Raw genomic sequence first — 14,894 nt, 5'->3', positions numbered from 1 at the left:
AGACATTTCTGAATGAAGAGACCAACAACACAACACAGTCAATATTTCTGCCCCCCGTCTGCCCATCTCACTTCCTGTTTACCCATCTCACTTCCTGTTTACCCCCCACATCCCATCTCTGGCTCACGACATATTTAGTTTGAGAATAATTCAAGCTTTAAGCCATTATAAAAATCCGTAAAGTTGTCAGAAACTAAACGTTTCGCAGCTCTGCTTGTCACACTTCTTCTATTACTTTTTAAATAGCGTCACAGGTAAACACGTAACTGGACGAGACCTCGCCAAGGCCGTCGTGTTAACGTGAGCAAACTCATTTGTGTAACTACTCTAAATGTTAACGCGTTCTTCCTTCTCCAATACTGCACCTGCCACCAGGGTTCATGAAATCAGGCCGGAGCTTTTCCCGTAATCCAAACAGGAAACTAAAAATGGGACGAAACTGAAAGACAAAACGTGTGAACTCGATGTGTCCCAACGCTGTGAAGGCTAGCCTGCTGAGATGCAACAGCTTTGTGCGTAAAGACGTAAACATGTCGCATTAATTCCAAACACGCAGGATGTTACATGTCCAGTGTGTGTTAAATTTACCGTTGCGTTCAGGTCACGTCGGAGTTCCCGTCCCGCGTAGCGTGAACACGACATTCAAAAGTGAGTGACATCTTTAAAAACGGACGATACCTTTGTTACCTTTCAGGAATGTCGATGTTGTGATCAGGAATGCAAAGAAAAGTGTAGAAAAGTAACGTCCACGGGGTCCAATATCTTTAAAAACACGTCTCGTGAACTCGGAGTGCACCAGGAGGATGTCGGGGTGTAAAGAGAAAGTGAGTGCATTATGAAGAGTTGAAGGTAGTGCACTGTGGAGGGTTAGGGGGGGAGGTAGTGCACTGTGGAGGGTTAGGGGGTGAAGTAGTGCACTGTGGAGGGTTAGGGGGTGAGGTAGTGCACTGTGGAGGGTTAGGGGTGAGGTAGTGCACTGTGGAGGGTTAGGGGGTGAAGTAGTGCACTGTGGAGGGTTAGGGGGGGAGGTAGTGCACTGTGGAGGGTTAGGGGGTGAGTAGTGCACTGTGGAGGGTTAGGGGGGGAGGTAGTGCACTGTGGAGGGTTAGGGGGGGAGGTAGTGCACTGTGGAGGGTTAGGGGGGGAGGTAGTGCACTGTGGAGGGTTAGGGGGGGAGGTAGTGCACTGTGGAGGGTTAGGGGAGTGCACTGTGGAGGGTTAGGGGGTGAGGTAGTGCACTGTGGAGGGTTAGGGGGGGAGGTAGTGCACTGTGGAGGGTTAGGGGGGGAGGTAGTGCACTGTGGAGGGTTATGATGTGAGGTAGTGCACTGTGGAGGGTTAGGGGGTGAGGTAGTGCACTGTGGAGGGTTAGGGGAGTGCACTGTGGAGGGTTAGGATGTGAGGTAGTGCACTGTGGAGGGTTAGGGGGTGAGGTAGTGCACTGTGGAGGGTTAGGGGGTGAGGTAGTGCACTGTGGAGGGTTAGGGGGTGAGGTAGTGCACTGTGGAGGGTTAGGATGTGAGGTAGTGCACTGTGGAGGGTTAGGGGGTGAGGTAGTGCACTGTGGAGGGTTAGGGGGTGAGGTAGTGCACTGTGGAGGGTTAGGGGGTGAGGTAGTGCACTGTGGAGGGTTAGGGGGGAGGTAGTGCACTGTGGAGGGTTAGGGGGTGAGGTAGTGCACTGTGGAGGGTTAGGGGGTGAGGTAGTGCACTGTGGAGGGTTAGGGGGTGAGGTAGTGCACTGTGGAGGGTTAGGATGTGAGGTAGTGCACTGTGGAGGGTTAGGGGGTGAGGTAGTGCACTGCGGAGGGTTAGGGGGGGAGGTAGTGCACTGTGGAGGGTTAGGGGGGGAGGTAGTGCACTGTGGAGGGTTAGAGGGTGAGGTAGTGCACTGTGGAGGGTTAGGGGGGGAGGTAGTGTACTACGGGGGCGTAGAAAGAGCTGCACTAGGGTGTGAAGTAGTAGGAGGGCGGGGTTAGGGTGTGAGATGTGCCCTGCGGAGGGTGTAGGGTGTGTGAGACCTCGCCTTGTGCCGACGGGCTGAACTAACCAATGGAACCGTGTCTGTACAGAACTAACAGCTGCTAACTGCTAACAGCTCTCTGTCGTTGTTTGTAATAAACTTCATTTTTCATCCAAAAATGTCTCCACGTGTTTATTCTTCAGGGAGCCGTAAATCTTTATATTGTTATTTATTATTAATTATCACTTTAATGTCCATCTCAGCTTCTCAAGCCCAAAGTCTTAAAATCTCCATTTAAAGACGAGTAAACGACTGATCGTTGCAGCTCCATCCTGAAATATTCTGATTCATATCAAAATATTAGATTTCTCTCAAATTTAAAGATCTTTTGGATTTTAAAGATAATTTACGAGAACAAAACGTTATATTTTTGTATATTCTCTGAGACTAAAAGACAAATTTACAAGAAATGTCAAATTTAGCAAAAGAACTTGAATATTCTCCAAAATAAAAGTAAAGAGTTGTACGTGGAGCCTGTACATAATGCAGTGTGCAGTTATTATAGTATACAGAAGTGTGTCGTGATATAGAAACCTGCTAACGTACGAGAGAAAAGTCTGAACTTCACTTTCTGATGACCTGATAAAGGCAGTAAAATTATTGAACCAATTACACAGCGCAGACAAACGTTATCTGTTCACCAATAAATCTATTAAACACTTTATTATTGATTCTCTAGTTATCACTGAAGGACACACAATAGTACAACGATTTGTTCCTTTGGTTTTCAGTAACATGATGATTTCAAACAAAACAAACTGAATATTCTGTTGGACGAAACTATTAAAGAAAGAAGAGTTGTTACAGCTGCAGAAGAAGTCGCTGCGTCGTGTGTTTACAGGTCTGATAACGTTTGTTATCCTTTGTTCAGCGTTTTACGATTCAAGATTTAAGTTCAAGGATTCATCCAGCGGCCCCTTCAAATTAAAAGCACAAGCTGCCAGTAAACCTTAGATTAGCAGCAAACCGTTCAGTTAAAATTCAGTTTAACGTTTAATTGGACTTCTTGTGTAAATCTTGTCGTGGATGAAGAGCGTCTGTTTCAGGAGGCAGACTTGGTCACCATAAAGGCTTTTATTGTGAAAAGCAGAGTAAAGTCCACAGCAGGGTGGTTACATAATCCACAAAGTTTATGTTGCAGGTGACATAAGTGTGTCTCGTAGAGCGACGGGGTTCATAAGACCAGCTACCCACAGTCCGTGTTCAGTCGATGAAGTGGTGCACTCTGGGAAATATCGACGAGGAAACATGCAGTCGATATTTGGAACAAATGGAGAGGAAAGTCCCGAGCCGGTGAAAGCTGAAGTGAAAGGTGAGTTTAAAAGAGTTTCTTTGATTAAAGTTCCTCTGTCGTAAGATTTCATAGTTTTTAATTATATTATTTGTGTTTAAAAGCATTTAAAGCTGCAGCTCACTGAAGTTGTTTATATTATTTTACAATGTTAAAACACAGGATTATGTTGAATGTAAATACATTTTAGATGAAATATTATACCTGCAAGATGAATATATATTTGTTTAACAGTGAGATAAGTGTTGAATTTCTTTTCTTTGAGGTTATTGAATGTAAACATGTTTACGTTAACTAAACGTATCTTTACGATGTTTTTACTTTACTTGATTTTATTTTATAATTTCTGATTTTTAACGTACAAGTTTCACAAAGTCCAGCATTAAAAGCAAAGACAAGACGCAGCTTAAAAGGTGAAATACGTGTGTGACCGTCGACCTGCAGGGTCCCTCCCGGCCTGGCTGCAGGGAACACTCCTGAGGAACGGGCCGGGCCTTTTCTCTGTGGGAAAGTCCGAGTACAACCACTGGTTTGACGGCATGTCGCTCATCCACAGCTTCACCTTCTGCAACGGTGAGAAATTAAGATTAAACTCCTCCCGTCTCACAGTAAGACTGTACCCGGTGGTGAGCAGGTGCTTGATGTTGTTGTTTCAGGCGTTGTGACCTACAGAAGTAAGTTTCTGAAGAGCGACACCTACAAGAGGAACATCAAGGCCGACAGGATCGTCGTCTCTGAGTTCGGCACCATGATCTACCCGGATCCCTGCAAAAACATCTTTTCCAGGTACCATCCAGGACATGTAGAGATCTTTTAGTCCATCCAGGACACGCAGAGATCTTTTAGTCCATCCAGGACACATAGAGATCTGTTTTAGTCCATCCAGGACATGCAGAGATCTTTTTCAGTCCATCCAGGACACGTAGAGATCTTTTAGTCCATCCAGGACACGTAGAGATCTTTTAGTCCATCCAGGACATGTAGAGATCTTTTAGTCCATCCAGGACACATATAGATCTGTGTTAGTCTATCCAGGACATGTAGAGATCTGTTTTAGTCCATCCAGGACACATATAGATCTTTTAGTCCATCCAGGACACGTAGAGATCTTTTAGTCCATCCAGGACACGTAGAGATCTTTTAGTCCATCCAGGACATGTAGAGATCTTTTAGTCCATCCAGGACACATATAGATCTGTGTTAGTCTATCCAGGACATGTAGAGATCTGTTTTAGTCCATCCAGGACACATATAGATCTTTTAGTCCATCCAGGACACGTAGAGATCTTTTAGTCCATCCAGGACACGTAGAGATCTTTTAGTCCATCCAGGACATGTAGAGATCTTTTAGTCCATCCAGGACACATATAGATCTGTGTTAGTCTATCCAGGACATGTAGAGATCTGTTTTAGTCCATCCAGGACACATATAGATCTTTTAGTCCATCCAGGACACCTAGAGATCTTTTAGTCCATCCAGGACATGTAGAGATCTTTTAGTCCATCCAGGACATGTAGAGATCTTTTAGTCCATCCAGGACATGTAGAGATCTGTTAGTCCATCCAGGACACATATAGATCTGTGTTAGTCTATCCAGGACATGTAGAGATCTGTTTTAGTCTATCCAGGACACATATAGATCTGTGTTAGTCTATCCAGGACATGTAGAGATCTGTTTTAGTCTATCCAGGACATGTAGAGATCTGTTTTAGTCCATCCAGGACACGTAGAGATCTTTTAGTCCATCCAGGACATGTAGAGATCTTTTAGTCCATCCAGGACACATATAGATCTGTGTTAGTCTATCCAGGACATGTAGAGATCTGTTTTAGTCCATCCAGGACACATATAGATCTTTTAGTCCATCCAGGACACGTAGAGATCTTTTAGTCCATCCAGGACACGTAGAGATCTTTTAGTCCATCCAGGACATGTAGAGATCTTTTAGTCCATCCAGGACACATATAGATCTGTGTTAGTCTATCCAGGACATGTAGAGATCTGTTTTAGTCCATCCAGGACACATATAGATCTTTTAGTCCATCCAGGACACGTAGAGATCTTTTAGTCCATCCAGGACACGTAGAGATCTTTTAGTCCATCCAGGACATGTAGAGATCTTTTAGTCCATCCAGGACACATATAGATCTGTGTTAGTCTATCCAGGACATGTAGAGATCTGTTTTAGTCCATCCAGGACACATATAGATCTTTTAGTCCATCCAGGACACCTAGAGATCTTTTAGTCCATCCAGGACATGTAGAGATCTTTTAGTCCATCCAGGACATGTAGAGATCTTTTAGTCCATCCAGGACATGTAGAGATCTGTTAGTCCATCCAGGACACATATAGATCTGTGTTAGTCTATCCAGGACATGTAGAGATCTGTTTTAGTCTATCCAGGACACATATAGATCTGTGTTAGTCTATCCAGGACATGTAGAGATCTGTTTTAGTCTATCCAGGACATGTAGAGATCTGTTTTAGTCCATCCAGGACACGTAGAGATCTTTTAGTCCATCCAGGACACGTAGAGATCTTTTAGTCCATCCAGGACATGTAGAGATCTTTTAGTCCATCCAGGACATGTAGAGATCTTTTAGTCCATCCAGGACACATAGAGATCTATTTTAGTCCATCCAGGACACATATAGATCTTTTAGTCCATCCAGGACACGTAGAGATCTTTTAGTCCAGGACATGTAGAGATCTTTTAGTCCATCCAGGACATGTAGAGATCTGTTAGTCCATCCAGGACACGTATAGATCTGTGTTAGTCTATCCAGGACATGTAGAGATCTGTATTAGTCCATCCAGGACACATATAGATCTGTGTTAGTCTATCCAGGACATGTAGAGATCTGTTTTAGTCTATCCAGGACATGTAGAGATCTGTTTTAGTCCATCCAGGACACGTAGAGATCTGTTTTAGTCCATCCAGGACACATAGAGATCTGTTTTAGTCTATCCAGGACACGTAGAGATCTGTTTTAGTCCATCCAGGACACGTAGAGATCTGTTTTAGTCCATCCAGGACACGTAGAGATCTGTTTTAGTCCATCCAGGACACATAGAGATCTGTTTTAGTCTATCCAGGACACGTAGAGATCTGTTTTAGTCCATCCAGGACATGTAGAGATCTGTTTTAGTCCATCCAGGACATGTAGAGATCTGTTTTAGTCCATCCAGGACATGTAGAGATCTGTTTTAGTCCATCCAGGACATGTAGCGATCTGTTTTAGTCCACCCAGGACATGTAGAGATCTGTTTTAGTCCATCCAGGACATGTAGAGATCTGTTTTAGTCCATCCAGGACACATAGAGATCTGTTTTAGTCCATCCAGGACATGTAGAGATCTGTTTTAGTCCATCCAGGACATGTAGAGATCTGTTTTAGTCCATCCAGGACATGTAGAGATCTGTTTTAGTCCATCCAGGACATGTAGAGATCTGTTTTAGTCCATCCAGGACATGTAGAGATGTTTTAGTCCATCCAGGACATGTAGAGATCTGTTTTAGTCCATCCAGGACACATATAGATCTGTTTTAGTCCATCCAGGACACATATAGATCTGTGTTAGTCCATCCAGGACACGCAGAGATCTTTTAGTCCATCCAAGACATGTAGAGATCCGTTTTAGTCCATCCAGGACATGTAGAGATCTGTTTTAGTCCATCCAAGACATGTAGAGATCTGTTTTAGTCCATCCAGGACACATATAGATCTGTGTTAGTCTATCCATGACATGTAGAGATCTGTTTTAGTCTATCCAGGACATGTAGAGATCTGTTTTAGTCCATCCAGGACACGTAGAGATCTTTTAGTCCATCCAGGACATGTAGAGATCTTTTAGTCCATCCAGGACATGTAGAGATCTTTTAGTCCATCCAGGACACATAGAGATCTATTTTAGTCCATCCAGGACACATATAGATCTTTTAGTCCATCCAGGACACGTAGAGATCTTTTAGTCCATCCAGGACATGTAGAGATCTTTTAGTCCATCCAGGACATGTAGAGATCTGTTAGTCCATCCAGGACACATATAGATCTGTGTTAGTCTATCCAGGACATGTAGAGATCTGTTTTAGTCTATCCAGGACACGTAGAGATCTGTTTTAGTCCATCCAGGACACGTAGAGATCTGTTTTAGTCCATCCAGGACACATAGAGATCTGTTTTAGTCTATCCAGGACACGTAGAGATCTGTTTTAGTCCATCCAGGACATGTAGAGATCTGTTTTAGTCCATCCAGGACATGTAGAGATCTGTTTTAGTCCATCCAGGACATGTAGAGATCTGTTTTAGTCCACCCAGGACATGTAGAGATCTGTTTTAGTCCATCCAGGACATGTAGAGATCTGTTTTAGTCCATCCAGGACACATAGAGATCTGTTTTAGTCCATCCAGGACATGTAGAGATCTGTTTTAGTCCATCCAGGACATGTAGAGATCTGTTATAGTCCATCCAGAACATGTAGAGATCTGTTTTAGTCCATCCAGGACATGTAGAGATGTTTTAGTCCATCCAGGACATGTAGAGATCTGTTTTAGTCCATCCAGGACACATATAGATCTGTTTTAGTCCATCCAGGACACATATAGATCTGTGTTAGTCCATCCAGGACACGCAGAGATCTTTTAGTCCATCCAAGACATGTAGAGATCCGTTTTAGTCCATCCAGGACATGTAGAGATCTGTTTTAGTCCATCCAGGACACATATAGATCTGTGTTAGTACATCCAGGACACGCAGAGATCTTTTAGTCCATCCAAGACATGTAGAGATCTGTTTTAGTCCATCCAGGACACGTAGAGATCTTTCTTTGCTCCTTTGTTAATTTGATGTATTGGAGGTAAAGTGGAACTTTTCTCACACTCTTTCTAGGGCCTTCACCCATCTAAGCAACATTGTCCCCGACTTCACTGACAACAATTTGATCAACATCATTCGCTACGGTCAGGACTACTACGCCTCCTCTGAGGTCAACTACATGAACCAGATTGATCCAGCCACGCTGGAAACTGTGGGCCGGGTACGTTAGTCTCCACCCGCCTCCTCAGACTACAAACACTTCCTCAAACTTATCACTTAACCTCTCAACCAAATTCCAGATTAACTACAGGAACCACATCGCTCTGAACCTGGCGACGGCTCACCCTCACTACGACACCGAGGGCAACACCTACAACATGGGCACCGCCATTATGGGCTTCGGCCTGCCGAAATACATCATCTTCAAAGTCCCCGCTGATGCTTCAGGTACGCCGTGTCAATGTAACCAGACTACTGCGGATGAACACAAGATTGTTTGCAGCAATAAAGTTACTGAATTGCACCTTTATCTAATTGATTTACGATGCCACAATCAGAATAATCAGTAAAGTCGAACTGTCCTACTAAGACTTTGGCAGCGTGACCGGTGATCATGGTTTACACTTCATTACGTAAACACATGATACCTGACAGACGCACGGCGGCGGAGAAGAGTTGTGTTAGATCAGAGATCTTCAACGTCAGGGACCGAGGTATTCTGTATTTTATGTTGAATGTCTTCCAACATCTTGGAACTATAATAATTCCCCCCATCAGAGCTAACATTAGCCATCAGGAAACACAAAGTCCAGCGGAGGCTGGCGTTACTTCTGCAGGTGTTCGGTCCCAACCCTGTGCGTCTGCTTCTGGTAGAATAACAGATTCTTTACACCACTGGATGTTAGTTACACTAAGATTACAGAATGTCCTCATACTCTGATAATAAAAGTAACTCATAGCTGTTGCAGATAAAGAGCACAACAAGCCGGCGCTGAGGAAGGTCCAGCAGATCTGCTCCATCCCGTTTCGCTCCACTTTGTTCCCCAGCTACTTCCACAGCTTCGGCATGACCGACAACTACATCGTGTTCGTGGAGCAGCCCTATAAACTGGACATCGTGAAACTGGCCACCGCCTACTTCAGAGGGGTCAACTGGGGGAGCTGCCTGAAGTACGATAAGGACGACATTGTAAGTCTCCCACTGACTATGATGCCTCTAAACCAGTGGTTCCCAAATGGTGTGCCGTGAGACAAATCCCGGTGTGCCGTGGGATTTTGAAACAATTAGGCCTATTTAACTGTACACAAGGTTATGAATGATTTTATGTTTACTTCAGTGTTTCCTCTAGGTTTACGGCTCTGCTGGGTACTGCCTGGGCTGGATCAGGTCCGTGCGTGGCGCAGATTTTTTAAGTTCTCCTTATCTTTCCTCCGCTCGGTCTGACTGAGGATGTAAATACGCAAAGCAACTGAAACGTGCACATAAATGAGATAAATAACATAAGCGTTTAGTTTATTTAATAAAAGAACCTGTTCAATGTGAAAAGTGAGTTGTGAATATAAAAATAAAATTAAAAAAACATCTTGAATTTCAGGGGGGGGGGAACACTGTACTTTATCGGTACTTTGTCCTACACACTTATTTCACAATATAGAAACAACAGGTCTTTTATGCTTTGGCCTAAATATAAATAAAACAATCATTAAAAAAAAAAAGAAATCTGTCAAAGCGAACCCCGTTTTAGACATTTGTGCATGGTGGGAAACATTAGAGTGAGACACATCAAAGGCTCTCTGCTAGTGTGAAGGAGAACAGCTTCTTACAAGGACTAGATGAATGTCCACAGAGTGATGACAGTGACACGATGTGTTAGAGGGGATTCTGCCCGGATATGAACACAGGTGTGCCTTGAGGTTTTGGCTTGGTCTTTGGTGTGCCTTGGCCACAGGAAGTTTGGGAACCCCTGCACTAAACACGTCGTTAACGTTCAAATAGACTAAATAAAGCTTAAACAATACCTCGTCTATATGGCGCCATTCTTCTGGGAATGGAAACATTTACCCACCTATTGTTCTTCACTTATGAAAACAGCCTTGGCGGAGGTCTGCGCGGGGTGAAACTCTGACACCCGGTGTGTTCTTATTGCGGGCTACTGTGGAGAAAACAAATCGCTTCATTACCACGGGTGGAGTTGAAATAAAGATGGAGGATCTGCGCCCCGTGTCGGTTATCGCTTTTCATGGCGAACGGCAAAATGGTGCATCCAAATGGAGTTGGACTTTCACTGGTGTTGGTATCAACTTCTACATGTCCCGACTGTTTGCTTTCCTTCCTAGACCTTATTTCACGTCATCAACAGAAAGACAGGAAAGGCCATGTCCACACACTTCTACGGCGACGCCCTGGTGGTCTTTCACCACATCAACGCGTACGAGGCCGACGACCACGTGGTGTTCGACCTGATCAGCTACACGAACAGCAACCTGTACGACATGTTCTACATCCACAACATGAGGCAGGACACCGGCAGCTTCATGGAGTCTAACAAGAACGTCCCCATGCCGGTCTGCCAGAGGTTCGTCCTGCCGCTCGACGTCAACAAGGTACAGTCAGACCGCGAAACACACCCCAAACGTCTGCAAACTGCATGAAGAGTTTATGGTGGTTGTCTTGTCCAGGACGCTCCACAAGGGTCTAACTTGGTGACGCTGACGGGCACGACGGCCACGGCGCTGATGCAGGAGGACGGCTCTGTCTACTGCCAGCCGGACACGCTGTTTGACGGTTTGTCAGGGGGCTGAATTCACACAAGGATTTTGCGGCCGCTAAACCAGCACAAATATTTTCACATATTTAAATTAGAAAATATTCAGACATTTGGTGCAAATTGGCGCCTTAACTTTGCAAATGAGACTGACATGATAATCCTGTTTAAGGTACGAATAAAAAGAAATTGAACTTTACGCTGACGATACACTACTGTACACCCACTAAAATCTAGTGGCACTGCTAATGTAGTTCCACTTTCAGGACTACAGAATTAATCCAATTAACCCAAACCCTTAGATCGGGATTTTATAGACTCGGAGGTGAAATCACAAAGGATTGCGAGGCGGAAACTAAACCTGCACAAATAAGACAAAAATAAACTCTCAAAGCACCTTAAAGGGTAAAAGGCCTTCTGAACTCGCTGCTCCTGTGCTAATGCTCTTATTTAAAAGGTTATATGCAGACATTTGGTGCAGAATTGGCCCCTTTGCGATGTTAATGGCTCCAGTGAAAACACAGGGAAGTCGTTAGCGTCTTCAAAGTCGGTGCGAACTGAAGCACATTTAAAAAACGGGTTTCTCTCCGTCACGTGTCTGCACCTCTTTTAACATTTCATAACATAAACAACATTCATACTTTGCATCATAGATAATTACACCCGTGTTGATGTCGCAGTGGGGAGATGTAAATAAGTACATTTCCTCAAGTACTGTAGTGAAGTACAATTCTGAGGTACTTGTACTTTGAGTTTTTCCATTTTATACTACTTTCTTCTTCTTCACATTTCACAAGACAATTACTCCCCCGTGAAGTTACAACTTCAAATACATTTTGATGCTTAAGTAACCTTTTAAATGCAGTACTTTGACTCGTGGTGTTCTTACTTTAGATTGTACGACTTCCTCCATCACGGACTTTAATGCTCCGGACTAACAGTCTGATTGGTCCCTGTAGGTCTGGAGCTCCCGGCCATCAACTACAACTTCAACGCTAAGAAGTACAGATACTTCTACGGCTCCAGGATGGAGAGGTCAGCTCATCCCAACAAGGTGCGAAACACCTGGATAGAGGAACAAATTTACCGTCCAAGACCTTCGTTCCAGGCTTTTATTATAAAACAAACACCTGTTGAGCTTCTGTCAGTGAAACTTTAGCTCGTTTCTTCTTGTGTCTTTTCCCTTTGATTAGAAACAACCTAACATCAACATTAATAGAAATGTGCTTTAGCAAATTAAGTAGAAGAACAAGGTAACGCTTGCTAACGGAGGTTCCATAGTTACATTATGATGCGTTCAAGCTCTGTTCAGTAAAAATGAGCATTGTTTGAATTATAACGTTATCGTGATGTGTTCAATGTAATCTTGTAAAATTTAGTTTTTGGTGAGAAACTTGAATAAATCCAGATCAATACCGAAGAGCCGTTTAACTTCCTGACAGAAACCAGTATTCTAACGGTAATAAATGATTCTCTCTCTCGTCCAACAGATAGCCAAGTTTGACATCACCACCAGGAAACACGTGGAGTGGCGTGAAGAGAACTGCTTCCCTTCTGAGCCGGTGTTCGTTGCGTCTCCGGGAGCCGTGGAGGAAGACGACGGTGAGCAAAACTATCGCTAATCTTTGCTTCACACATTTAGAATAATGTGTTTGACTGTTGTCCTTCTTTCAGGCGTGATCTTATCGTCCGTCATCTCTCCGGATCCCAACATCTTTTCCTTCATGCTCGTCCTCGACGCCAAAACCTTCACAGAGATCGCCCGAGCCTCCATCCCCGCCAACGTCCACATGGACCTTCATGGACATTTCATCCCCGCCGCCGTCTGACTTCGTTATTGATTGTAAATGTTGTATCTTGTTCACGGGCTGCACCAGCGTTGCCCAGTTTAATCTTAATTTCTATTTATTTTCTTAATTTAAATCACTTTGTTATTGACATCATCCGGATATAACAGCTGTGTTCACACGTCAGCTGAATTAATATATTTACTTCAGAGGGATGAACCCTAAATTAATTGATTAAATTGGTAAACGTATCAAAAGGAAGCAGAAATAACTTCATAACGATATCGATGAATAAAAAGTCTGAATTGACGGTTTGTCAGGTCTGTTCGCAAGAGAACAAGAAATACACTTTTAAAATGCTGCTTTTCTGAATGGAGTTTGGTGGATCAGGGTTAAACTAACGTTGTAGCTCCAACACACACACACACACAGTTTGCGGTCGTTTATTATAACGTTACACAATATATCACGCGACGTCGCAGCTCCAGGACACGTGACCACGTTGTTCTTTGTATTCACTGTATTAACATTAAACTGAGCCAGTCTTCTGTAAAGCAACATTTGTATTTATTATTTTCTTTAACACTAAATTAACAATATAATAATAATAATTTAACAATCCATGTTAAAAGGCAGTCTCCAAGTTAATTCTATATATATATTTTCTTTACTTTTATAAGAAATATATATACATTCAATGCATATAAATGTGTATGTTAAAGATAACATTTAATTATATTTATATAATGTCATTCTATTTATTTCTCCTTATTTAAAAGCAATGGAAAAAATAAAAAAGGGAAACAAATAAATAAATTACATAAAACAAAGTAATTTTAACAAACAAATGTTTTTTTATACTTTGTCTATAAATTTAAAATGATCTGTCCTGTGAGATTTGTCTGAAAAGAAAATATATATTTAAACATATATTTATGTCATTATTTATTTAAAGTGTTTGCATTTCTTATTCCAAAGCAACAAATTAACTTTAAAGATTATAGTTTATATAAAGAATAATAACGTATACTTTTAAATATATACAGAAATAAACAAATACATGTTGAAATAAGTGAAATTGTATGTTTTTATTCTTTTCTTTTCTCTTTATACTTCCATGTTTTGATTTATTCTTGCATCTCGTTATATTTCTGTTGAAAGCAGTAAGAACACATTAAAACATCACTTTTTACAGAACACACTTTAATTGTTTTTTTATTTGCATTGCAAATATTCCACATCCGGTCTGAACGTGTGGCTGGCGTCCCAGGCGTGGCCACAGAGGGATTCTGGGTAAAAATCGTATTTCTGTAAACGTCTCACACATGAGCTTGTATTTGTATTTTTCACGAGATCGGCACTTCAGATGTCAGAGGGTCCTTAAACGCACCACGAGAGGGAGTTTTCAAAGCAGTCCCTGCTCTCGAACGCATCACGATTAAAGACTTTTATAGAAACTAACGGAGAAATTGACGAAATGTTTGGAATCTGTGTGAATATAAAGTCTGCAGCGTTCGCCGTTCAAAGATTAAACGTGGAGCAAAGAAACGCAGAACGTTTAACTCGAGTGTCACGAGTCGAAGCGTCCGTAGATAAAATCCAGTTTTATGTTTTCCAGTTTAAAGATTAGATTAAATATAAAATAACTGTTTTTAACTAATCCTGCAAATTAAGAAGCGGAGATCGACTTTACTTGATTTCGAAGGTTTCACTCGAACGTCTTTTTTAATAACACAAAAAGAGGCTTTCGATAAAAAGCTTCTCAAACAGGAAGATGAGTTTGTGTACGTTGTGATGCGTCGGGTCGTTCTGCAGACGCAGGCGTGAACAGGAAACTGAAACTCTGCAGGAATCATGACAATTTATTACATCAGCAGAAACACTTTAAAATCCTCCGGCCGAGTCTTTAAAGTCTTCAATGATTCGCTGTTTTTTTCCCCCCTCCTCTTTCAGCCCTGGTGCTGCTCACTACAAATCCCACAATGCACCTGGTTTGGCTGAATATTGGCTCCTCATTAAGTCTGGGGAGGAGGCGGCTTGAGAGAGCAGCCACAAAGCAGAGAAGCAGAAGAAGAAACAACGTTGATGCTGAAGAACAGGCACGTTGGAATACTGAGTGTGTGTGTGTGTGTGTGTGTGTGTGTGTGTGTGTGTGTGTGTGTGTGTGTGAGGTCCCTTAGATGATTTCAAAGGTATTCTTCAACTCCATG

General features: G+C 42.7%; 2 protein-coding genes across 2 annotated transcripts in view; one reads left to right on the top strand and one right to left on the bottom strand.

Moving 5' to 3' along the window:
* Positions 1 to 3,167: 3,167 nt before the first annotated feature.
* bco1l (beta-carotene oxygenase 1, like) lies at positions 3,168 to 12,993 on the top strand. Its single transcript, XM_029426714.1, has 11 exons — positions 3,168 to 3,334; positions 3,758 to 3,886; positions 3,970 to 4,099; positions 8,205 to 8,352; positions 8,432 to 8,579; positions 9,101 to 9,321; positions 10,470 to 10,736; positions 10,812 to 10,917; positions 11,857 to 11,951; positions 12,388 to 12,499; positions 12,572 to 12,993. Exons 1-11 carry the CDS (start codon positions 3,271 to 3,273, stop codon positions 12,724 to 12,726), a joined length of 1,575 nt encoding a protein of 524 aa, XP_029282574.1. The 5' UTR covers positions 3,168 to 3,270; the 3' UTR covers positions 12,727 to 12,993.
* Positions 12,994 to 13,747: 754 nt separating this feature from the next.
* The window catches only part of LOC115004948 (eukaryotic translation initiation factor 5B-like), a 13,022-nt gene continuing 11,875 nt past the window's right edge, over positions 13,748 to 14,894 (bottom strand). Inside the window, 1 exon segment of the mRNA XM_029426702.1 lies at positions 13,748 to 14,894. This exon segment is cut by the window's right edge and continues 74 nt beyond it. Within this exon segment, the coding sequence (XP_029282562.1) occupies positions 14,861 to 14,894 (34 nt within the window). The 3' untranslated portion in view covers positions 13,748 to 14,860.

The sequence above is a fragment of the Cottoperca gobio genome, unplaced genomic scaffold, assembly GCF_900634415.1.
Source record: "Cottoperca gobio unplaced genomic scaffold, fCotGob3.1 fCotGob3_230arrow_ctg1, whole genome shotgun sequence".
Lineage (NCBI taxonomy): Eukaryota > Metazoa > Chordata > Actinopteri > Perciformes > Bovichtidae > Cottoperca > Cottoperca gobio.
Note: the sequence above shows the minus strand (reverse complement) of the source record. Positions and strands in the feature narration are given on the sequence as shown.